Genomic DNA, 27,562 nt, shown 5'->3' with positions numbered 1-27,562 from the left:
ATGAGACCAACTTTCTGTATGTTTTTCTCGCTTAAAACTTACGATTAGCCAAAGTTACAGATCCATCGCATCGCATCGTACCATTACGCTGTGATTGATGGTTGAACTTCTCGTTGCAGTGATTTCATGCTTGATGAAGTTGCACAGCTTGCGATGCGAGATGATGTGCAAGATAAAGCAAAAGTCAAAGTGATTTAATGGAATATTTAGTATTATTTAGTGCAAAATGCTTCTGATATCAAAAAATATTTGACTACGTAATCCGAGTAACTGAAGCATGGAAATATAAAGAATTGTAATAATTTGCATAAATCTAACAAGTTACTTATGCAATTACCCATCTAGAATTTAATAATTGGTATATTTCTTTTAATAAAATTTTACTTGTGACTTTATAATCACACAAAATATTAAAATTGTAAATATTCCTGTGATTTTTTTAATTGTACAGAATAGATATGCTAAAAAAAATACCAGAAAATGTATATTTGTTCGTAAATATTTCGTATTTTATTAGACCGATTTATTTAAAATTACAATACATATAAATCTTCCCGTGAATACTATAGGCATTAATTACAGTCTGTCTAATTTATGCAAATCTTCTCACAAAATGTGAAAACCTTGTTTATAAAATATACGTATGTATGTACAAAATGTTATCAAAATTCTTAAATAAATTGCTCCACGGAATAAAGTTGGGTCATTATAAAATGTGCTACATAATCTATGCAAGTATTGATGTATGTACAGGGTGGTTAAAATGTCACGCTACAATGGAAAATTTTTCGATGGGAAAAAATCGTAAATTTCTATCAGTTACCGAAATTTTGTCTCTAAAATTCAACATTTCAAGAATTTCGTCATCAGTGTTCCATCAGTTTTTAATAATTTTATAAAAATCTCAACCAAAAATCTTGTAATTAATGGAGATTTAGGGATTTTTCCCAGTGAAAAATTTTCCATTGTAGCGTGACATTTAAACCACCCTGTATGTATGTACCGCTACCACTGGAAGAAGACAGGATAATTGGAAGGCGAATTTTAATATTTATTCTTAACTTGCTATTTAATGCATACTTTTAAAAATAAAGCGTTAATGATGTATTAGAGTGCATCGTGTCGGACGGGGAGTGCGAGGACGGGGGTGGGTTGGGATGCCTCCCGTTAAGGTTGACATGTGACCGATACGTTTCCAGCGGAGTGACGCTCGTATCCGGGTCCAATTCCAACCCCTTAAGGGGACCATGCCCGTTCGCATGACCGTTCATCATCCCATTTAAATATTGACTTTTCGGCATCGTAGTCACTCTCGTCGTGTCGCTGCGTGCCGGGGGCGTGGGGGTCGTTTTTTGGACAACTTTTGGGGACCAGGTGACGTTCTTGTGTCTCGCGGAGAGGTGTCCGTTGGTGATTGGGTCGACAGGAGTGAGGCCTCGCGTGTCTGTGGTATATCCAGAATTTAGCATGGGAGAAGTGATGTTCATTACTTGGCGAATTTTATTGGATCGACGGAGCGTACCGCCGGGATGTGTCATCTTATGAATTGCGAGAGGGTTGCTGATGTTTCGTTCGAGGACGCGTTTATGGAAATTTTCGGTCTCGATTTTTCGACGTTTTCTGGGAACGAATAGTAGAATATTTAGTATGTCATGTTTAGTATTTATTGAAAATTTGAATAAAATAGGATATGTAAATTTACCTGCAATATCCAAAGTACAGCAGGATCCCGATTACAAGTCCTGGAATTAAGTTTATTATTTAAAGATTTTAAGAATTTTATGAATAAAAATCATGTTATTAACTCCAATTAAGTCAAATCGAACCGAAATATAATGAAATTTCGGTCAGTTGCATACCTAGAACCGTGACTGCGAATGCTGCAATAATGATTAATTTGATGTCCACTTCTGTTTGGAGGTATACGTCGTCATTCTGACTTGGCATGTCCACAAGACGGATTAACACGGGGACGAATGCTTCCCTGGGCGGTTCTCTGTTACAAATATTTGATTAGTTTATATTATTGGCATCAAATATTTCTCATACGTATCACCAGTGGCCGCGGAAGGTGTGGGGACATTAGCATTGTAGGGTGGGGGAAGGAGGGGTTTATATAAGATGGGGAGATGATGGGGATCTCGACCAACCGTGGGGACATTGTCCGGACATTCCGCGGCCACTGTGTATCACAAATCTCTTTATTTACCCAGTATCTTTTGCTACCACGATGAACATCATTTCTCGCTTGACTACAGTCTTATTTCTCAGGTAAAGTTGTCCGTTTTCATCCACGTGGACAGAGTCGGAGTTTTTAATTTCTAACGTTAGCTTATCTCCGACATCTCCATCGGCCACCTCGATTTGTCCGATGGACGTCCCCCTCGACAATTTTTCTGCCGTGACGTTAAATTCATATAGAGATTGGCGAAATCTGGGCGCCCTGAAGAAAATAAATTATGTAAATTAATACATAGTAAATCCAAATTAATTGTCCTTAAATTAAAATATTTACCAATCGTTAACATTGAGTACGTTGATGATTCCGGTGGCAGACGAATTCTGAAATTTTATTTGGTAATCATAAAATTTGTATTTTATTCAGAAGTTTCAAAATTTATGCATGACTTACCTGAAAACCATCGGTAACCCATAATTTGATAACGTGTCTCTGATTAACTTCGTAGTCGAGCGACTTTTTGAGGACGAGTTGTCCCATGGACACGATTTGAAAAATTCCTTGAGGATCGCCTTCTATCCCGAAACGGAGCCGTTTATCGGCCTGGCGAGATGTTAGCGCTGCAAAAAATGGCAATACAAGTTAAGCAATTAAAATCTTGCAATCATTCAAAAAACGAGCATGATTTGATTGAATTTTGATTTTGATTGTGTTTCAAATTCTGAAACGTAATTTTGTATTTTAAAAAACCTGTAAATACGATCGTCCCGATTGGCGAATTCTCCGGCACACCGACCTATTTGCATATCATGAAGAGATGAAATTTTGCATAATTCATACAGATAAAAATTCGGGAAATATTTGTGCGAATTTTACCGAAAATTCGGGCTGAACAAAATGCAACGGCGCATTAGTGTTCCCCTTCTTGCCCACATTCAACGTTGATATCGCGTAACGATCCGGATTGTCCTTTTGTTCGGCCTGAAATGCAATTTGCAAAAAAATGCAATGAATCGTGAAAATTAGGACGCGAATGAAAACTTTCATTCATTTTCATTTCCATACAATTTCATTTCATTCAACTAATTAAAAAACATGAAAAGTAAAATTCAGTTTTATGTACATGAATGAATGAACGTTAAAAATATTAATTAGTTCGTCATGTACGTACCTTCAAGACGAGGGTAATTGGTTGGTTTAATTGATCCTCGGGAACGTCACGACTCAGAGTGATCCTTCCCATCAAGGCGTCCATATGGAAAAAGTTGGATTCTGCGCGGCCTTCATAATAAAGCGACGTACGTATTATTCCATCCATTCCGTTGATTGAGAGAGGAGCGTGGTGGTGGTGGCGTTGGTGTCATTGTTGCATTTTCAAGAGATTTCGTGACCATGGTGGGTGAAAACGCGAAGAAAAACAAAACATATTTCTGTTAGCATTTCTGATTGGATTTTTGTCTGTTTCAATTCAAGCTCACACTTTGTTACTCTGAGGACAACGTTCACTTAGGAGCAGAGGGTGGATATGTATTTATTTTCAAGGTTTTTCGTTTGATGATGCATGACCGATGGTCAAAATTTTGTGAATGCGTGCCTAACTCGCAGAGATAACAAAAATTTCAAAACATTTCTACATATTTCTAGGTTTTCAAGCAAATTCATAAATATTTCCACTAATGTTTGAAAAATACGTAAATATTTTTAGATTTTTTTTACAAAAGTGTACATATTTTGCAAATATTTCGACGATATGAAACAATTTTTTTAAAGAAATTATACTACAAAAAATCCAGAGCACTACATATATTCGTAAATATAAATTTTGCGAAATTTTTTTTAATTTCTTGTACATATTTTCGTGCTTTTTTCATAAATACTAAATACATATTTCAGTAATTTTTCGTAAATACATATCCGCCCTCTCCTTACTAGATAAATACTATTTAGGAAAACTTATTGTTAAATTTCTCAATTCCGTTTAATACATGGACTTGCTTCCCTTTCTTTACTTATGACAGGAAATATTTCAAGTCTTATTTCCAACCTGGTGTTCCTTCCTTAGGAATGCTACGCTTTCAATTTTTCGGCCTAATAAGCGTCACAATTGCATATCATTTAGTCTCATGCCAGGTTTCAACCTCAGCCAAATCCATTTCACGATGTACCATGAATAAATTGGAGTATCTGCCATTTTACTACGTGTTGACATCGCGTTGGGCACACCACACACGCTTTTTTTCGACAAGACAACCACCACTTTGAATCTGTATGAGGAAGGTGTTATTTCGCATACCGTTACTTCCTTCCACGCCTTCAACATATATATTTAAGCTAATAAAATTGTCGTTAGTAGCAGTGGCCGCGGAAGCTGGAGGGGGGAACAGAGGGGCAATGTCCCCACGGTTTTTCGATGTCCACATCGTCTTATATAAACCCGTCCCTCCCCCATCCTACAATGGCAATGTCCCCACAGCTTCCGCGGCCACTGAAGATATATTCCATTTGTTAAGAGAGACATACAATGGACGCGGAAGCGTGGGGACAGAAAAGGACAATGTCCCCACGAGTATTCGATGTCCACATCGTCTTATATAAACCCGGCCCTCCCCCCATCCTACAATGGCAAAGTCCCTACATGTCCCCACACCTTCCGCGGCCACTGGTTAGCAGTAGATATCTAGACATCTGGTCTGGTGACACAGTCAATGAGGGCCATTAATCAAATTGACGGCTGCATTTGTCCTTTAAATTAGGTTAGAATTGTAAAAGTACGAATTCGTATTCATGTTTTAATGAAAATTGAATCTGTATGTCTATCCTAATAATACGTTGCGGGAGATTTTTTAGCATGATAAAATTAATGGCACCTGTCGTTGCGGTTTGTAATTGGGCATAGTTTTTTTATCGAGATCTTGTAAAAAATTTAGATATGGTTTACATATTTACATTTCGTGAATGCAATAATTTTATGGAGTTTAAATATTTTATGGAAAATGCGAGATTTTTTTGCGTTTAATAAAATGTGAGGTTGAGGTTTACTGACAGTGTCTGCAAATTTAGATATGAATTACATTTCGTAATTTTATGAAATTTTGGCATTTTAAGGAAAATGAGAGATTTGTTTGTGTTTAATAAAATGCGAGATTTACTAACAGTGGCTGCGGAAGCGTGGGGACAGAATATCCTCAGGATTATTCGATGTCCCCATCATCTCCCCATCTTATATAAACCCCTCCCTCCCCTATCCTACAATGTTAATGCCCCAGATGTCCCCACGGCACAGTTTCCGCGGCCAATGTTTCCTGATAAGCACTTTCTTAAAATTTTTAAAATTCTCCCACACTCTTTTACCGCATCTTATACAGATACACACTGTCTGACTTGTTATACATACATTTTACTTCGTCTGCAGTATTGTAGCGAATCAAACAACAGTACAAACGTAAAGCAATAATACGTACTTTGCTAATTCGAATCAGCCCAGATCATAGATTTCAACCTGAATCAATGATGCATATAAATTACACGAAAAAAACAGAGGAAACATTACAAGTGATTTTAGAAACATTGAAACGTGAAGAGCAACAACGGTTCTTATTGTGTGGTTGGAAAATGAGTCTTAATTTCTGATTAAAGGTTGTGCACTTTGAAATATTTAGTGCTACACAATCGAGGTCAACATTAATGTTTACACAAACAAAGAAGCTTCTATTTACTGATTTAAGAAAACAATACTAAAATATCGCAAAAAAACTATAAAGAATTTCGAATTTTAATTTACTACGCATTTGACAAAGAAAGTTGCGAAATTGTAAAAAAAATGCATCCTGCCCGATTGGAAAATAAGTAAACTTTGACATGAAAAATGGCTATTGTTTCAAACCAGTGGCCGCGGAAGCGTGGGGACATAGAGGGGACAATGTCCCCACGGGTATTCGATGTACCCTTCATCTGCCCATCTTATATAAACCCCGACCTCCCCTATCCTACAATGTTAATGTCCCCGGATGGCCCCAAGGCTTCCGCGGCCACTGTTTCAACCTGCACAAGAAGGCAAATTTACACCGTATCCAAAATCATTTATTTTCCTTAAGCTGAACTTATTCAGAGTCGCATGTTCAATGACTAAATACAAAAGGAATTTGATCTCAAAGGAATCAGTAGAGTTGGAATAAATGCACGTTTTTATTGTAAAGTGTCGCGATTTTTTTTCTCTATTCCAACGAACGAACTGATCCCTTCCTGAATAAAGGAATGAGCAAATTCTTGAATCTTGAGATCATAAAATGGAATCACATTCCGAATCATTCCATCCTCAACTAGATCAGAACATGACTTGAAAGAATGGATGGAGGAGACGAGAAGGTATCGGTACACAGTGGCCGCGGAAGTGGTCGTGGGAACATCTGGGGACATTAACATTGTAGGATAGGGGAGGGATGGGTTTATATAAGATGGGCAGATGATGGAGACATCGAATAATCATGGGGACATTGTCCCTCTGTCCACACCCTTCCGCGGCCACTGTTATCGATACCTCATTCATCCGAACACACATAAAATAATCGTGTCACGTAATGCCTTGAAAAGATCTAAATAATCTAAATAAGTAGCAACGGACGGACAGCAATGAAAATAAAACATTTGTTCCTCACTCGCAGATTACTACAGTAATCTCATCTCTAATCTGTGTGGTCGTTCGTTATTATGCTTCCTAAAATAGTAAATAAAGGAAAATGTATTCAATTCAATTCAAGTTCGATATTACGAGTCCATTCATCTCATGTGTCCTAATAAATTACCATTAAGCTCAACGAAATTTCATTCACTTCCTGACATTAGTAGTAACATGGTAAATTTTATATTAGCAGTGATGACTTTTTAAGTAGGTTGGTTTGGGACTGATTAAGCATATCTACTTTGCGCAGTGCATACCTTGTGCGATGGAATATATGATGGGCGAATTGATCCCGGTGTCCTGATCGAATGCTGAAAGGGAGAGAAACAATTATGTATTTTCACTTAATCGAGTACTTTGAAACACTTACCATAAATTGGTTCCGGTTCGATTTCAAGGGCTGCACCGCCTCTCGGATTTCGTGGCAGAAGGGATGAGTAAGAGACATGTTGGAATCGAGGGTTCTGGGAATTTAATTGGAAAGAAAGGGTTCAGTCCAATTTGCATATGTCGCGAGCAGAGGACGGATATGTATTTATTTTCAACATTTTCATTTGATGAGGACTGACGGTCAAGTTTTTTGGGTGTGTTCCATGATTGTTCAGAACAATTTAAAAAAATTACATATTGTGGTACGTATTTCTAGGTTTTCGGACATTTAAATATTTTTAATATGTTTCAACGATTATTTGAAAAATACGATAATTTGTTGAGATATTTTTTTAATGCATGTTTTGTAAATATTTCAACGATTATCGTTGAACGATATGAAACGATTGTTTTACTTGGAGAAATTTGACCACAAAAAATCCAGCGGATTCAACTCAAATTTTGCGAAATTATAATTTTTACGTTTCTTCAGTACATAGTTCGTAAATATTTTGGTGTTTTTTCTCTTGAATATTTCAGCGATTTTTCCTACATACATAACCGCCCCCTAGTCATAAATAGATGATCATTCGTATGTAATTACCTGGTCATCCGCATCCACCACGCGGACTTCTACAATGGTCTCTGTATGGAGTGGGGGCGTCCCTTGGTCACTCACTCGGAGTGTTACATTGAATTTGGGACGCGTCTCGTAGTCCAATGGTTTTATTAGGATTAGTCGGCCTTCCTGCCCTCCTCCAGCAAATGTCACAAGTTTCTGTAATACATAAGTGTACCTAATTTAGTTTGAGAATTAATTTTTGCTTGCAATTTCATCTACAAGAGACAATTTGGGGCAGGCGTGTACATATGTACTTACAATGGAGGTCTCCCAACGTATGCTCACAGATTTGGACCAAACTAGCATCAATCGATCACAAATTTCATAATATGAAATTTGCAAATGGAACTATCTGCCAATGCGCAGGTTTGGCGCAGATATTTGCATCCAAAGCGGGAAAAATGCACAGAAAACTTGGAAAATGAAAAATTTGCCAGCTTTTGGGGTGCATTTTCTCCTCTTTTTGTGCAAATATCTCCGCTAAACTTGAGCATTGGCAGATAGTTCCATTTGCAAATTTCATATTATGAAATTTGTGATCGATTGATGCTAGTTTGGTCCAAATCTGTGAGCATACGTTGGGAGACCTCCATTGTTAGATCTGGTATGAATTGAACGTGCAGAACCCAGCCTAAATTATGGTAGTTAGTAACAGGGAAAATATGTTACGGCGACATTACTTCTTTACTTTAGGATTAGTGGTACATACAAGAGTGTGGGAACTAATTTGGTACATATCTATGCACTCTTATTATTAGCGACCCAACTACCCATCCGACAGTGACAGTAACATCCCACAAAGAAACGAGGAAATGGCTGGCTTTGCTTGCGATTCTCATTTCATTCAGAATTGCTAAAGAAGTACTAATCGTACTTTTGAGATGGGATTTTTTTTATCATTTTACTTTTAACCTACGTACGTATGTACATACGTCTCCCACAATAACAATAAATAACAATCCAATAAGATTAAGTTTTAGGAGTACATACAACAAACTACAAATTAACTAATCCCCAGGTTCCCACAGAGCAAAAATTCGGCTACTATATACTACTGGTTTTGACCATAAGAGAAGAAGATTTTGGTTCTACTTTGTCCAACTTTTTGCAATTTTCCATTACAACTTTATTAGAAATTTTGAGCAGTGTTTCGAGTACAAGTAACCACTTGGAAGAAATTACGAGAAGAAAGTGGTTTCTTGCAGGGAAATATTTTGACCTGCAGGAAATGCAAGGTGCTAGAAACGACGCCCCGCCACGCATGCTTCATGCGGCGCGTGGCTAGATGGCGCATATTTCTCGCACTTTCTCCCAGTTTCTTGCACCTCGCATTTCTTGCATTTCTTGCTTTGCAGTGCAATAAATGTAGCAAACCCGAAAAAAGAAACTAAACTACGTGGATAAAAACGACATGTTTTTCTGGTAATTCGACCTGCAAGAAATGCAAGGTGAAGAAACTACGCCCCGTATAGCTCATACGGCGCGTGACTATTTCTTGCAGTTTTTTGCACCTCGCATTTCTTGCATTTCTTGCATCACAGTGCAAGAAATATATGTATTTAGCAAACCCGCAAGAAACGAAACACTGCTTTAAAGTCATGACTTTCAACCAATTTTAATACGTATACGACCACATAGCATATAACTGGGCAGTCAGAATGAAGAATTGAAATGAAGGTGAAACCACGAACTAAATAAATCCGATCTTTTCCACCTTCTCATTCTTCTAGCACTAATTTCTTACCGAAGGTTTCCCCTGGGAATCTTCTAATGCAGAAAACGTGAGAGTGGAATACGGGCTTCCATGCTGGTCCATGTCGATGGCCTTGATGTTGCTCAGGATCGAAGATCCAGGAAGAGTTTGTTCACTCACGTTTATCCGAAACGGCCCTCCGACAATTCGTGGCTGTAATAAAATATTTTCAAAATTTTTGTAAAAAAATTTTAAAATACGGTTGACAACGTCTCATATCGTGTCATTTCATCATCTTGATTTATAACATCTTTTATTGCATTTTTGTTCATTAATTATTAAACCAAACCAAACCACCGCAAGGTTTAGGAAAGTTACAAATTAGGCAAAAATTTAAAAAAATTGCAAACTCATGATTAATTACTTCACACTCATTAACATAGATGACACACCAGTGGCCGCGGAAGCGTGGGGACAGAGGGACAATGTCCCCACGATTATTCCACGAGCTCACCATCTGCTCATGTAAGTTATATAAACCCATCCCTCCTTCATTACGCAGTATTAATGCCCCCAGATGTCCCCACCCCTTCCGCGGCCATTGTGACACATACGCATGATATGACTTATCGTTGACTACGGCGACTTACAGCATTATCATTAACGTCTTTCGTCCGAATCGTGACTGGGATGTGGATACTCTGAAAAAAATTCAAAGAAAAAAGTTATGTATGACTTGTGATGAGTTATGTATGTGTCCCATTCAACATAAATATGTGTAAACACTAATTTAAAGTAATATTTCAAAAAGCACTGTTTTGTTTTGTAAATCGGTCAACAGAAATCAGTGAATGTTTTTTATTTTGACAGAAACATTACAACATTTTTTATTGTTGCCGTTGTGAAGTTATCATTTTATTGTCCACAACTAGTTCATCCCTCATATTTATTATGTTGAAAATTATAAACACGTGTCATTTGCACATGTCGCTCTCAATTTTAATTCGCCGTTACGAATGAATTTCGAAATCAATCTAATTAATGCTCGTCTTCTTTCATCTTGTAAAACTTTTTTGTCCTCGAGCGCATATAATTTTTCGATTTCTAGTCCTCTTCATTTATTTTATGGGAAACAAAAAATATGTCCTCATCGACTAAAGTCTTGTACATTATTCACTCCTTCATTATTGGATGATGCATCGCAGTGGCCGCGGAAGAGTGTGGACAGAGGAGGGACAATGTCCCCACGGTTATTCGATGTCCCATCGTCTGCCCATCTTATATAAATAAATCCATTCCTCTGCTGTCCTACAATGGCAATGTCCCCACATGTCCCCACACCTTCCGCGGGCACTGGATGCATCGTAACTAAACTTTATAATTGTGCATGCACTGCACAGCTAATTTATTTGTCATCTCGTCCGACAAAACAAATTCAAAGTGTGGCATGTCATGAATGAGAAATAAAAAAACGGCAAATACTACTACTTTTGAACAGTGGCCGCGGAAGGTGTGGGGACATGTGGGGACATTAATATTGTAGGATAGGGGAGGGACGGGTTTATATAAGATGGGGAGATGATGCGGACATCGCACAACCGTGGGGATATTATCTCACGCTTCCGCGGCCACTACTTTTTGATGAACGAGCTCTGCTGAGAAACGATTGATTTAATGGTTGCCTGGTTAGACATTCGATTCGAAGACGGTGTGTCCGGCTTTGACTTTCGTTAATCCACGACAAATTACGAGCGACAAGGATGAAGAAGAGATGACCATAGGCAACAAAACAATAAAGCTCAGCAGTAAAAAAAATCATCGCTTCGAGCAACCATTTAATCCAAAAGCATGATGTCGCTTGGTTCGTATACTCAATCAAATTCAAAACAAAGGATCGTGTAAAAAAAGAAGTCTGAATGAGCAAGAGACACAAAGTTCTCATGAATCTTCATCTGTGGAGAGTGACCCAAAATCAGCAGAGTTGAAAATGCTACCAAATCTAACAAAAGTAGATACAGACATATGCAAAAATGTATTTATATTTGGAACCAGTGTTTCGGGTACAAGTTAGTAACCATTTGCAAGAAATAACGGGGAGAAAGTGGTTTTTTGCAGATAATTTTGCAGACCTGGAAGAAATGCAAGGCGCACGAAACTACGCCGCGGCGCTATACTTCATACGGCGCGTGGCTAGATGGCGCATAATTCTTGCACTTTCTCCCAGTTTCTTGCACCTCGCATTTCTGGCAATTCTTATAAGTTTTTCAGTGCAAGAAACCCGCAAGAAATGAAACACTGCTTCTTTCTTACTCCTGCTGCTGCTGCTACTGGTGGTGGTCTTAAAAAAGTCAGTCAGTATTGCAAAAGATTAGCAGTATTCATGTCATTCTATATACTAGATTCAGTTCAGCCTCCAAGTAAGTCTTGGTTGGTGGTCAATGCAAACAAATGACAGAATTGATGATTCCCATCGCCTTTGAAATTGATAATCTTTTTCTACCATTTGTAAATAATGTGTCGTGTGGTGTTTGCAATGCAATGCGATCTCTGCTGATCTCGTTCTGCATAAATTAAATTTCATCACCTGCCCAATTTAAATTGGTAATTAGGATATGTATTCAAATTATTACCATATTTTAATGACTATAGTCTTACACTTAATTAGACGTAATTAAGGTTCAGTTTCTTTCTCATTATGATTTGTTGCAGTTTTTCAATTACTAAAAATAAAAGCGTGGCATATTTGTCCATTATTGAAATATAATAATTAGCACACAAAGAATTGAATCCATGTCCTCGTCGTATGTAAATAAATGCATAAATGCAATATTATTAATATTGGACTGGTGTCAATATCTGCATATATGAAACTGGGTTATTCAGCCTGTTTTGTAATTAGCCGTCCCCTTTAGTAGACTACCGTTCTTACATTCTTAAATTATAACTTACGAAACGAAACAATCCGGCACTTGAGATTATTCTATTTTGCACGCGTGATGATATAATTCTCATTTGTGCATTGTCTGTCATTAAACGAGAGCACGACGCGTACGTAATTATTCCCCCGTCAAAAACTGAATATGAATCTTGATATGAATTCGAATATGAATTTGAGAAATTTTATCCTTCTGAATTTCTAATCCAACTTGACAAAATTATTTGACATTCCCTGAAATTAAATATAATAATTCATTCATGTGTGGCACAAATAAAAGGCCGCCTTAAAATTTAGATTTTCATATAGTTAGCAATCTACCTGAGTTGATTACACCTCAAGATTTTGACTGCCTTTCTTTACAATCTATTTAACCAGACAGAGTGGAAATAAAGAAGTTTAATGTCGCTTCAGATTCATCATGATTCTGTGCAGTGGCCGCGGAAGAGTGTGGTCAGAGGGGCAAGGTCCCCACGGTTATTCGATGTCCCCATCATCTCCCCATGTTATATAAACTCCCCCATCCTACAATGTTAATGTCCCCAGGTGTCCCCACGACTTCCGCGGCCACTGCTTCTGTGCTATCATATCATATCATACGCAAAAAGGTTGTTTTTTGGTACTCTTCTTCTTCCTCTTAACAATTCAAATTTTACTACAAAATTCGTATTTACTAGCTTGTGCTAACTCATCCTTCACATTGCTTACTGCTCACTCCTCTTGATTTTTAAAGTGATGATACATAACGGAGTCATCATTTTGGTGTAAAAAAAAGGTGGCGATGAGATGAGCATCATAGAGATCCATTTAAATTCACGTCAACATCATCACACCGCTCCGATTATTGTGACAAAGACAACGGAACTTGTGTTAGTGAAGTGTCAAAAAATAAGCGTGCAGTGGCCGCGGAAGGGTATGGACAGAGGGACAATGTCCCCACGGTTATTCGATGTCCGCATCATCTCCCCGTCTTATATAAACCCCTCCCTTCCCCATCCTACAATGGAAATGTCCCCACATGTCCCCACAGGTTCCGCGGCCACTGCCAAAAAATAAGCGTGTAGACCGATTTACTTTGCACAGTGAGAGCAAGCAACGAAGGATGCGATTATGATGTTATTTTGCAGGTGGTTGGAGTGTTGCGTAATGATAAAATATTTGAAAATTAGCATTTTTATTGTTGTCAAAACATAAACTTACGGGCTCGTTATCATTTCGTTTGTCACAAAGCACGGTAAATGTCACTGAGCTGGGACCCTCGATTCCTTCCCTGTCCAATTTCCGCGTTAGTGTGATGTTCTTTGTACCAGGCTCGATTTGAACGGGAGCACTGCTATCCCCACTGCTCAGACTGAGGGCAATGTCTCGATTTATGTCGCCGTGAATGTCCAAAGTTCCTGAGAAATAGGGAACAATAAAGAGTTTCAGATGTCAAGAAATATGGATGAATCATCACCAAAATCGTCAAAATCAGCACATTTTCAATTAAGAATTTTTCGACTGTGGGAATTTATTTTAAAATTCTGAACGACAAATTTGTAGTCAGTAAGTTGATTCATAGAATGGCGATGAGATTTTTTAACCCAGTTTCGACGAGTACCAATTTTTCTGAAGACTTCTTAAACTTGAGATCTCCTCCTTCAAAAAGTGTCAAAATCTGGAATTCATATTTTTAAAAAATTGGGAACTCACTGCTCTACAAATTAGTCGTCAGAATTTTAAAATAAATTCCCAGAGCCGAGAAATGATTTAAAATATGTTGATTTTGACGATTAGTCATCGAGTCCTACAATAAATAAGTGAATATAAAACATTTGTCAAGCTTTTCCCGAATCTCTGATCTTTTAACAAAAACTTGCTAATTAATGTGACGTCTTTGACATATTAATACTCGAATGTATGTACATGAGCGGAAGTAATTTTTCGCATTCGTTGCACTATTTCACTCACCTAATGAATAACTACAAACATAGATAAGCTAAATATCTAGTAGCCCTGCAGAAGACTAGCAATAAAACAAATTGACTTTTTAAAATTGAGTGACACGACCACTTCTCCAACCAAACATGACATTCCCTATTCATCCACATCTCTCATAAATCAAAGCCAAGAATTAAAAGCCATTCAAATATTGTACGAGTGAAATGAACCATGCATACAAATGGGTAATTAAAGAGTTGATGAGCATCTGCATCTGCATATACGAAGAACTGAACAGTGGCCGCGGAAGCTGTGGGGACATCTGGGGACATTAACATTGCAGGATGGGTTTATATAAGATGGGGAGATGATGGGGACATTGTCCCTCTGTCCCCACGCTTCCGCGGCCACTGAACGGAAGAAAGACATCGTTCAATAAAAAGTACCACCATAAATTTCCCAGCTCATAATTTGCCACTTCTAGTTTGACAGATTCTCATCGCTGCTATGGTACATACAAATCCATTTCAATTGGTTTACGATGGTTTGATAAGATAATCAGGAAATTTTAGGCAATGTGGGCTATCAAAAATTAATTTTGATTTAAATTCTACAGACGTAACAGTACATATTTTTATTTAAAAACATTCAGGTTAATGATTTATTGCCTTATTTTTCAAAAGTAATTGGGTTGGATCATCAGTAAATATGCATTTTAAATTTTATTATGCATTTTTAAGTTTTATTATGCATTTATTTTTCTCCATTTTAAGGTCAAAAGGGCTGGGAGAATAGTTATTCTTAATTTTATGGTTGCTGAATGAATACATTTTGGATTTGCCATATGCCGTTCGGACAGAGGTTAATAAAAAACACGTTAAATTTTCAAGTTAATTAATTGCTTACCCAGATTTGACCCGATTGGGACATCTTCACTCACAAAGAAACTAACGGACGAGCCCCCGTTGACAAGAAAGCAGCGAGAATCACCTGAAATGGGGAACATTAGTCAGACAAATAATTTACAATAATTAAGTTCAGGCGCATCTTTGAAGTGAAGAAAATCATTTTCTCTGTACAATTTCCAATCATTCGAATATCTGCAACAAATTGTCACATATTCATCAATAAGCATGCATGTACAACAAGCAGTGCCCGCGGAAGGGTGTGGGCAGAGGGACAATGTCCCCACGGTTAATCGATGTCCGCATCATCTCCCCATCTTGTATAAACCCCTCCCTCCCCCATCCCACAATGTTAATGTCCCCACGGCCTCCGCGGCCACTGACAACAAAACTGGACATCACTCTTCTTCCTTGTCACACCGAATACTTAATTTGTTAATTTGCAAAAACACAGGAATGCCGCAGTCATGTAGATGATAACAATTTTCACGAAATGTTACTCTGTAGATTCCGCCCAAAGCTGAAGCACGCTTCAATTAAAACTAACTACTCTTAAAAATCTCATCTCCTCTCGAGAATTTCTTGCCACACGCAGAAAAAGAAAAAAAGTGAGATTTTAGCAGATTATTGAGTAATTCCGTAATTCCAATTGCATTTTCATCTTCTTCAAAAGAGTAGCGACTGTGCATGAGCTGCCGGAAAATGCTTGAAGAATTGACCACGAACGAAGAAGAACAAAGTTGAAGTTGCAGTCAACCGCAGAAATAACGTTAAATTTAACAAAACCACTCATTCGATTGGATTGGATTCCCATTCAGCATGCATTTCTTTATTTCACACTTGTTGCCAGATGCCTACGTTATGATGGACACGATTTCAATTGATCAAATGAAGTATTTATTTATTTCTGAATTCGAATTTTGAAATATTTATTTGAGTTTGCAATTTCAAAGTTAGTCAACATTTGCATTGTGATTGAAAAAAAGAAGAAGAGAAGAAAAGTTTTTCGAGAGCCGACTATTGTCCCAAAAAGTATTTGGCATTTTACTTTCGTTCGTTATTCATTTTTAACTCATTGGTGGCTGATTTTTGATTGTGTGTGTAACGTATTTTGTACCATTTGTTTGGTTCTCTTTCTTTGTTTGAATTGGTGGTGGTGAATGGATGACTGAATAATAATTTGTTCTAGTGTGAGTCGTCCTTAAGAAAATTAATTTAAAACAAAATCTTTCAATTAGCTCGGAGCTTATAGAGAGATCAGTGCCCGCGGAAGCTGTGGGGACATTAACATTGTAGGATAGGGGAGGCAGGGGTTTATATAACATGGGGAAATGATGGGGACATCGAATAACTGTGGGGACATTTTCCCTCCGTCCTCACGCTTCCGCGGCCACTGTCCTTTTGGCATTATCATCATTATTGAGCATATATACGCAGTGTCCGCGGAAGCCGTGGGGACATGTGGGGACATTAACATTGTAGGATAGGGGAGGGAGGGGTTTACATAAGATGGGGAGATGATGGGACATCGAATAACCGTGGGGACATTGTCCCTCTGCCCGCGGCCACTGTTGTAAACAGATTCGTTCGTACCTATATGGACAAGTATGTTAAATATATTGGGCAATATTTTTAATTGCATTTTTGTTCTCGATCTCTATAATGGAAAAGTCAGGACTAATTATAATTCAGAAAATGACAGAAATTTCAAACATGTCACTTTCTAACAAGAAACTATGTAGTAGGCCTGCTAAATATCTAGTTATGCATATATTTTATCTACCTTGTCAAAAATATGTGCTCTGCTAGAAGAAAAAAAACTGCATAATCCCATTGTTTATGGATCGTGTTCTTGTTAAACTAAATTGTCCGTGTTACTCCAATTTCCCATTTATGCAGATCATTCTTTTCCCCACAAATGTAAAAAGTCTATTGGTACGAGTGAGGTATGCATATTTAAGTGAAATTGAAGTCGGAAGGTGAAGGGAAGGATGAAATAAGACACGATTCGTATTTTTTTTAGATAATACCTTGGTTTGATACCTTTTTAGCGCATAACAAAGGAAGAAACAGGAAACATAACGAGTCATTTTCGTAATAATATTTGTGTGAAAGTAAAAAATTAAAGGTCTCGTAATGTAACGAAAAAAAGAAATCCAGACCAAATAAATAAATAAGAGTGTCAATATTTGTCTCGTAATAATACACTATTAATTTGGACTCAATTTTGCAGTGTTCTCCACGTTTCAAGTATTATATGTATTTCATTTGCATATTGTAGTGCATGTTGCATATTATACTTAAATGCAATTACAAGGGAAGTCTCCTAGCGGATGCTCTCAGATTTTGAGCAGACTAGTGTCAATGGATGACATATTTAATTAGTATGAAATTTGCAAAAGACACGATCTCCCAATTGGCACGTTTGGCCGAGATATTTGTATCCGAAGAGGAGAAAACCCGCAGTAAATTTGGAAAGTGTAAAATTTGTCGACTTTAAGACGCGTTTTCTCCTCTTCGGATACAAATATCTCGGCCAAACGTGCCCATTTGGAGATCGTATCTTTCGCAAATTTCATTCTAATTAAATTTGCAATCGATTGACACTAATTTCCCCAAAATCCGAGAGCATCCGCTGGGCCACCTCCCTTGTAAGTCACACACATTATTAATGAGAAAATAGCTGTTACAATCTTCACAAATATTGCAACACCCCCTCCTCCACTAATTTGACTAATGTATGTAACACAATAAGACAAAAGCCATTCAAGTATCAGCCTTCCAAATCTCATCTCACTCACTCATTCAAATTGAAAATATGAAAGAAAATGGAGGCGTGATTAAAAAATTTATTGGTTCAAAAATTGGATTGATTTCCTTTTCACTTTCCTAATCTCGTAATTATCATCTTGTGCCCAGCCATCTATTTTCAGATAAAATCTCGCACCTAACAAGCTGTCCTGTCATTCTATGAAGCACTCGGAGCAAAATGCTAATGGAATCGAAATGAAAAGTCAATTGAGTACAGGCGCCGCGGACAGAGGGACAATGTCCCCACCGTTATTCGATGTCCGCATCATCTCCCCATCTTATATAAACCCCTCCCTCCCCCATCCTAAAATGACAATGTCCCCACACCTTCCGCGGCCACTGATTGAGTCGTATCCTTCATTTCATCGCCACTTCAAGAGGACAATATGAAACTAATAATTTCAATTACTTCCTCGTCAACGCTTGGAATTATGTACTTTGACTTATTTCTGCCCGGGGGTTATTGAATCAAAAATGTGCATCGATAATCTGACAAGCCGAGGTTAGCAAAAAACGCTAGGGGCTCGAAATAAAATTAGCTAAAAATTTATATAATAAAAGAAATAAAAATGTGTAACAATATCTATCCGCCCACATGACAAAAGATTCATGCAGATTTACCGGAAGGACATCAAAACTACAGGAAAGACAGAGATGAAACTTCATGCAAAAACACTCTTAATTTTAACGAGGCTTATCATGCACAAGTCTAAAATAGCACATTCTTCTTGTCAATACTATAAGGAGGAAGCCAGTGAAAAATTATAATAATGCAACTCAAAAATCACAGCCCAAAACAGAGCAAAATAATAATGATAATCTTAATCTTGAATGTCATCAACATTTTCACCCTCGATTCTCCTGCAGGGCCTCGCCTTAGCTTTTTATTTATACGTTTTTTTTACACTGATGACGAGGGTGATAATACCAGGGCGTAAAAGATTCCATTTCTTCTTTGATATCATATTTTTTAACCTTAAGGAGTTTTTTAAAACTACATATTTAATATAGTTGGTTGGTTGGTTATCATGCGAATGAGTTGAGTAGCCTCTCTGTTTATTGTCGTCATTTATGTACGTATTTATTATTATGAGCATCACCTAAAGCTAATCTTGTCTTGGCTTCAAATTAGATATTAAATCTGCCTTCGAAATCCCATCAGTATCCCACTGATCGTGGCTCATTTTGCTAACTGTGACACTAAATAAGTGACAATTTCATTTTCCAATGACACCTCTCTCTCACTCTCGAGATCTCAAATAGTAGTAGATCTTAAGGAGACAATGGGAGACGTAAAAAAACGGACACAGCACGTACCTTACTTATGACTAACTTGGCATTATTGTGAACGTGCTCCTGAGAAGATGAGACGGAAAAGTGGTAGTAGTGATGATGATGATGCACGTCATAATATTTTAGGTGAGGGTTTTAGATTGAAAACTTTTGAAATGTAAATTGCGAATTAAAATTAGTCAAAAATTATGTCCAGAATAGTTTCGGAAGGTTTTAGGTAATTGAAAATTTGAATATTTTTTCTGTAAATGGAGAATCAAAATTATTCAAAAATGATATCCAGAACAGTTTCGGAAGGTTTTGAATTGAAAATTTGTGTTTTTCTATAAATTGCGAATTAAAATTTTTCAAAAAAATATGTTTGGAACAGTTTCGTAAGGTTTCGGATTGAAAATTTGTGTTTTTTTTCTATAAATTGCGAATCAAAATTATTCAAAAAATTATATCTAGAACAATTCGTAAGGTTTCGGATTGAAAATTTTCATGTTTTTTTTGTAAATTGTGAATCAAAATTATTTAAAAAATTATATCCAGAACAGTTTCGTAAGGTTTTGGATTGAAATTGTTTTTTGCCGGTTTTTTCGATAAATTGCGAATCAAAATAATTCAAAAATTACATATAGCAGTTTCGTTGATACTGGACTAGAACTAGAGTTAATGATGATATTTTGTACGAGCTAACCGCACCGTCGAAACTGATGTGTAATGAGACTAATCATGATAAAGTGATGTGCATGCATACGTGTGAAAAACCAACCGCAAGGATTTCATGGATTAATTGGAAATGGTTTTAATCGAAAAATGACGTCTCTGTTTTTGTTTAAATTTTCACAATTTCATAAATTGTCTCAGCTTGTATGTAAATAATTTCCGAAAAATTTACTAATTTAGTTTAGATTGTGTTATATACATAATTTCTGAATTATGGAATTTTATGAATGTATGCACGTTGTCCTTTCATCTTCTAGTTAATAAATCGATGTTGTCATTCTCATTTCAAGCATAATTTGTCTTTTTTCATTCATTTCTACGCGTTTTAAAAATGCAAATCTGCGCATATTTTAGTGCTGTTTGTTATATTTTATCCCAACAGTGCAGCCTGGTGGTTGTCACTCTTCATCTTCTTTGTAGGAGAGAAAACAAGCCATTATTGTTTAACCAACAAGAGCACAAAATATTCCCAGCTCTACTTAAATATTATTCTGAATCTGAACTGATAGCAACTGCATAGAATAAATAGAAATGAATATGAATAAGAAGCTGACTGACTGAGGAGTGAGGAGAAAACGCTATTATTCAGCTTTACGAGTTGCAACAATTGAACTGAAAATAAAACTGAATGAAATCTAGTTTACTTTATTTAGGAATGTAAAATATTTGGTGTATTATTTTTCAAGTATAAATAAATAAATAACAATAAAAAACCTTAATATTTGCAGTGGCCACGGACAGAGGGACAATGTCCCCACGGTTATTCGATGTCCCCATAAATCCTTCCCTCCTCTATTCTACTACTTTTTAATGTCCCTAAATGTCTCCACGGCTTTCGCAGCTACTGCAACCCCCCCGTGGCCGCGGAACAATGTCCCCACGGTTATTCGATGTCCCCATAATCTCCCCATCTTATATAAACCCCGCCCTCCCCTATCCTACAACGTTAATGTCCCCACATGTCCCCACAGCCACTGCGCATTTGTCTTAACTTTTGAATATTTCTTCTCTCTCTAAACCATCTCTAAATATTACAGATGGCACCCAACAAACGTTACGTGCCACAGAGTGCATAATATGCAAATTGAGACTGTATTACATTTGATTTCACAAGTCCTCCTCCATGCCCATGAAAGTTTAAAAGTATAATGCAATTAGAACAAGAGAACTTGTACTACAGTTTAGGTCGATTTATTTATTTATTCCGCTACACTGCAGTTTAAGAAAGACTTTGGCAGAGGAGTGATGTCAACAGGATGATTCGAATTTATTTTTATCAAATCCTTCTTCTCAAAACAATGCAATCAAGTACAACCCAAAATCTGACCCGGTTTTCTCTTCTTCATCTTTGTCGTCTCATTTTATTATTTATCATGCGATCCTACAACCAACCAGTCATCATTACAGAAATTGATATGCACAAACAAAAACGCATCTCTTCTTTTTTTTAGATCCATTTCAAAATACGAGATTTAGAAATTTGAGATTTGGTTTTAATGAGGAAATAATATTTTTAACCTAAGTAAACAAACATTTTAAAAATGCAGTAAAATATTTAGGTTATGAAAATTATCGTGAAGAAAAGATGACAAAGTATGACAAACCAAGATTCAAGTGTGTGTATCAAGCATTATTAAGAAGGGTTGAATACCTATCTCTATTTGTGTGTGTATGTAAGAAAGAACGTTATTTTCCGTAATTGTTGTGAGTATAAGTGCGACAAACGAGGTAAAAGTAATTAAACCATGAAACCGAAGGAAGTAAGACCACTTCTTTCACGAACAACTTTGTTTATACGTACGTATCTTATTATTATTATTGTAAGTTAAGAAACAGTAAGTAAGCCAAAATTCGGCAATAAATCGCAACAAGAACTTTTTAAAAATGTTAGAAAAAAAAATGTGTCGAAAAGGAATGACTTTAATTTTGTGCTTGTCTTCTCTGTCCAAGTACGAATACATGTTGCGAATTTTTTTGCGAAAATTTGTTTAAGTAAAAACAAATTTTATACATACATAAATCGTGCCATGTAAAAGGTTGATGTTTCAACAATTAAAATTTTAGATTGACGGTTCCAAGTAGATGTGTGAAAGTTGTGTAAAAATGTGAATTGGGAGAAATTAATTCATTTCATCGGATGCACAAATTTGTTAAAAAGAATCATGCATGACTATTTTAAACCTGACTAAATTCGCATTTAATTGAATCGAACCGACGTGCGCTTAAACAATTAAGCAAAAAACTAAGGGTTGGCAGCAGCATCTCCGGATCAAAGGAGTAGCACCCACGCCAACCTTCTTTTATTGTAGTTATCTATTAAAGGATAAGATAATGTAATCTGTAATCTGTTATGTTTTAAACAATGGCTGTATTATGGCCACGCCACGTGAAAATTGAAAACAATTGCCCACCAGTAAACTTGTTAAGTTCTTCTATTTTCAGGGTATGTACAAAATTCAAAAATTTTTTATCACAACTTCAAATTTGTACAAATCTGCATGTGGTGCATTTTTTTTGTTGAAATACAATAAATGAAAAGAAAAATTACTTTCGAATCAGTCACTATTTATATTGACAAGTGTCAATCAATTTTGGATAACCGCATACGTAGTTAATCAAACTGCTGCTTTTAATTGGTTCAGTACATAATTAAACATTACGGAAAAGAAATTTGAAGATTTTGTACATACTTAATTGAAATTCTATCGTCGTTGTCAGTGGCCGCGGAAGCTGTGGGGACATTGTCATTGTAGGATAGGGGAGGGAAGGGTTTATATAGCATGGACAGATGATGGGGACATCGAATAACCGTAGGAAATTGCCCACACCCTTCCGCGGCCACTGGTCGTCTTCGTCAATTCAGGAGGCAACAACTGTCCACTCTCGCTCGGGTTGTACACCGTGTCAAATTCTCAAATGTAAAATTAATGAATTTCGTTTATTACAGAGTGATTTTTGACAATCAAAACCTGCTTCAAGTTTTAGAGGCGTTTTCTGATGTATGTATTGAAAGTCATGCATGCACGATCAATAAAAATGCACTCTTCTACAGGACCACCGACTCAATAAATTAATAATTAAGTCGTTATGATGACTAAGCAGGGAATAAGGGAGGCTTAGGTTTGTCTGGATTTAGAAATCATCATCATGCTACTACACACACAAACACTGAATTATATCAACAGTAATGGTGTTGAATTTGACATTCTGCCTTTAACAGAGTTGTTGGAAATGGGTCTAAAAAACCGACAGTGCAGACTTGATATAGCCCGAGTCAGGGTGTTATTAATAATCGAGGTTGGTGGGTGGGTACCACATTTTATAATTTTTTGATAGATTTTGCTCATCTTTGAACTTACATACAATTCGTTTGCATTCAAATGTAATTCGTAATTTTGCATATTCTTCATATGTGCAAAATTTCAAATCGATTGGATAAGTTTTTAATCAATTGGCAGACGAACAGAAAATCATGACGGGTATATAAGCTCATCTTCCAACTTAATTCCTAATTTTATGTATTCTCCTGTCTATTTGTGTGTGTAAATTTTCAGGTCGATTAGACAAGTTTTACGAGCCTAATCGATGGACAGACAGACAGCCAATCATGACGGCTACATAAGCCCTGACTCGGACGCTAAAAACGGATGAAGAGCACATGAAACTAAGTATGTTAGATATTTATACGTCGGTGGTTTATTTCTCACAGAAGATACACAAAAATCTCAGCTGGTACAAACTCTCAGACAACATCTGCAATTAGAAACTCTTTCACTTTTCATCTCAACTTTTAGAGATCAATATCAGATTAGGAAAGAGTAAGCTTAATAAATAACATAAGGGGCAAAATCAAAGACTGGTAATTAGTGCTCACTCGCTTCTACTACTGATCTCTGTATAATCTGCTCCTAAGTATTACATACCAGTCTCAGATTAGCGGAAAGATTTGTCGTGATTCGTGATTAGAAATTGTTTACTTGGCGTTGTTCTATTATTGGCCGGTTATGAATTTGTTTTATGTAACAGGAGTTTCATGTCCAACGCCATACATTTACGGGTATCCAGAGGGCGGATATGTATTTACCAAAAATCACTCAAATATGTATGTACGTAATATTTATGAAAAAAATATTTACAAAATATGTACGAAAATCCGTAAAAACAAGAATTTTCACAAAATTTGTATTTTTGAATTTGAACAATATTCTGCATTTTTTATGATCCGATTTCTTTGGACAAAAAAAATCGTCTCGCCGCATCGTTGAAATGTTTACAAAATATTGATATTTTTGGAAAAATATGTAAATGAAAACTATCTGAAAATCTAGAAATATGTGCCTTGTAAAAAATATTTACAAATTTTTGTTATCTATAAACGTTGAGGAACACAGCCACAAAGTTTGACCGTTGGTCATCATCAAATTAAAAACTTGGAAATAAATGCATATCCGCCCTTTGTTAATATCCCATCAGATTTATATAAAAAAACTTACTTTTTGAATGGACAATGATCGAGAAAACTACAGCAAATTGTAAACTGCTCCAAATCCAGAGCGATGTTCCGTACAGTTTCCTCCCCGACATTATTATAGTTGTTGATTGTTTCATGAAATTGAATTTTTTTCATACCAACTCTTCTTTCTTGAGACAAAAATACAGGTTCAAGCACATGCAGACTTTTCCATGCATTGTTAAAATAATCACCATCCCGTAAGTCTTAACTTTATGAACAGATTTCAACTTGAAATTTTCAACTGTTTTAAAAACGTGATGAAGAATAAATCGTTCCAGATTACACTTTACTTAACTTTAAAACTTGTTAAGAAGAGTCACTCCTCACAATAATGCACCGTAATGCATCCCTTCTATTTCTGGACATTTGTATCACTTTACCAACTCGAGAAGATTACCATCTTGCAATGAAATCCATGACCGTGAAGTGATTTTATTTATTACGAACTCGTGTTGCGTTGTTTAATATCCACCCTTGAAATGTTTCCTGTTGGAAATTTTGTCAAAATTCTCCAAAATTAATAATCCTATCGTAACGTCTACCCAACAACTTCCTTCTGCACTGAACCACCTCGCTAAACTAGATGGTTGGTCGTGATACAGTACGGCGGATAAGTTCAGTTAAGTCGAGATGAGATGCACTTTATATGTCAGAGTCAAACACTTTTGAGCATTGCACGTACGTTCTTAGAGACGCACACAACAAAGCCAAAATGAAGATGGGAGGGTGCTTGGTAACGCCACCACGTTCCTTTCCACTGCGTTTAGGCAGAAAGAACTACTTCCATTATTCCAAGGCGGTAACAACAAAACAAGTAGTATGCATTTAAAAAAATTCTTATTTTTCAAAAATGGAAAATGTCTTAAAATTTGTAAAGTTCAGAAACTTATTTATTTTATCGAAGGAGAGAAAGGCGTGTATTTTGTGGGGCCGTGTACCGCACGCACGCACCAAGATCTGCGACTCTTGGACGCTATTTCTTGACTCGAAGTCATTCAAGAACTGAGACTCCTGAAGAAAACGTGAGCACAGTAAATACATCTCACAGGCGAGTTGCCTTCTCTGAAAATTGTGCAGTAGGAGTACGTATGCAGTCCAAATGTTTGGGGATTCGAAGGAAGAAGGGAAGACGTGAACCAACTTCATTTCAACGGTGGCTTCAAACTTTTGTGTAAAGGAAATAAGTAAAAAGGATGCACTGTAGAGTGAGTAACTTTACTGCTGATGAGGGAGTACAGGTGCTGCAGGTGGAGGCGTTTGTGCATGTGACGCTTCGTTTGTTCCACTCACTTTTCATATGTAGTTAACCCCACAAAGCGTGGCCGCGGAAGGTGTGGGGACATCTGGGGACGCTAACATTGTCGGATGGGGGAGGGACGGGTTTGTATAAGATGCAGACATCGAACAACCGTGGGGACATTGTCCCTCCGTCCACACACCCTTCCGCGGTCACGTGTGTTTAGTTTGAATGTTTTTTTCAGAAATATGCACTAAATCATTTCATAAATTCGTCCGCGGACATAATGATGCTGGACTGGACAACCGTAAGTTAATGTAGAGAAATTAAAATTCAGGCCTTGCTACACACCTAGCACGTAATTCTATTCCCTGAGAGGCAATAACGTCACGGCTGTGTATTAGACGCAGTAACCCGTGACATTCTAAAATTTTGAATCTCGATTCTTTCTTCTTCTTCTTAAGTATGGCGTGTATTATTGAGTAATGATTATATGTACGAAATATCTATTAGTTTGCTGTGCAGTTTTTTCTGTTATTTTGATATACACCGTCTGAGTGAGAAGATGCAAAGAATAATTGCGAAGCATCGCACAATGTGTAATATAATTCATCTAAATTTTATTATTCCTTGGAAAATTACGTGAGTGAGGCAAGGGAAGCGATAATAATAAGCTACACCTCAGTTGGTTTCTTTTTCAAGGTAAGAAGCGCAACTTGAGAGAAATCAAGATGCCACTTTTGCAGTTACTTTACTTATTTGCCAGCAGAGAAGCAGATTGCAAAATAGATTTGCAAAAAAAGACGTATCTACTTATTACATATTTCGAGTTCGACTCTGCGTGCATCCATATCATCACATCCGCGCTGTATGTATTCAATTTTACTTTTTCGTAATGTTTCTGAAATAAAAAATATGTATAAAAAAAACTTTTGCATGCATGCATGTAAAAGTAGAACAATAACCTAACCTCTACGTCAACAGTCTCGCGACCTTAATGACTTCTTTCTCCAGGAGCAGAATGCAGGTAAAAATGCTCACAAAACTGAGGAGGTTACAGAGTTGAGTCACCAACACATTTCAACAAAACAGTTTTCCATTTCATTCACAACTTATGTGCATACAAATGTTGCAAGAATTCTGAAATGTATGTATAATATTTGGAGTATTTACTATAGGGCTGCTTTCCTTTCGCCATGCCACAAAAGGGCAGACACACGCTAAAACGTAACAATATTTCTATTTGGTCGGTTGTACATAAGTTGTTACTTGTCTTAAGCCACAGTTCAAACATCACGAACGAAGAAGGGTGAGTTGCAAGAGGGTTAGTTGGATGGAAAGGTAAGTAAGTAAATCTAATCCAATCCACCACCGGAAATCGGATATTCACCGAGTTGGAGGGCTTATTTCGTTTGTATGTACGTACATATGCTGAACTTACTTTGGACAGAGTGCATACATGCGAATGCAAAGTTCTCCAACCAACAACGATTAAAATGAGTTTTACTTACTCGATGGAGGGCTGTTTTACCTCCAAAATTGAAGAACCGATTATGTAACATCCGTCGTCGTGAATTGTGCGTACCTGTGCTGCTGCTTCTCTTCTGTCATATTCTTTTGTGGGGTTTATTTACGTAACGAAACGACACATTGAGGTTTCTTTCATTCATGTTTCACTCATGTACATGTTATTTTT

The 27,562-nt window shown here is 36.9% G+C and overlaps 1 protein-coding gene across 2 annotated transcripts; it reads right to left on the bottom strand.

Annotated features, from left to right (window-relative positions):
* Positions 1–879: 879 nt before the first annotated feature.
* On the bottom strand, positions 880–25,699 carry LOC110856277 (protocadherin Fat 4). 2 transcript variants are annotated; one of them, XM_022104756.2, is made up of 18 exons: positions 24,610–25,699; positions 15,303–15,386; positions 13,677–13,873; positions 10,192–10,242; positions 9,593–9,754; positions 7,831–8,004; positions 7,228–7,321; positions 7,115–7,168; positions 3,351–3,460; positions 3,056–3,160; positions 2,930–2,975; positions 2,633–2,799; positions 2,516–2,562; positions 2,210–2,443; positions 1,860–1,996; positions 1,703–1,742; positions 1,523–1,620; positions 880–1,444 (listed from the first exon to the last, which is right to left on the bottom strand). In XM_022104756.2, the coding sequence occupies exons 1-18, from the start codon at positions 24,722–24,724 to the stop codon at positions 1,083–1,085; spliced, it is 2,277 nt and encodes a 758-aa protein (XP_021960448.2). In that variant the 5' UTR covers positions 24,725–25,699; the 3' UTR covers positions 880–1,082. The 2 variants fall into 2 exon arrangements, with proteins under 2 accessions (XP_021960448.2, XP_035712829.1); XM_035856936.1 differs by having other exon boundaries at positions 880–1,620; positions 24,610–25,694.
* Positions 25,700–27,562: the final 1,863 nt, after the last annotated feature.

This window comes from Folsomia candida, unplaced genomic scaffold, assembly GCF_002217175.1.
Source record: "Folsomia candida strain VU population unplaced genomic scaffold, ASM221717v1 Fcan01_Sc015, whole genome shotgun sequence".
Classification (NCBI taxonomy): domain Eukaryota; kingdom Metazoa; phylum Arthropoda; class Collembola; order Entomobryomorpha; family Isotomidae; genus Folsomia; species Folsomia candida.
The sequence above is the reverse complement of the archived record's forward strand: the minus strand, read 5'-3'. Positions and strand labels throughout refer to the sequence as shown.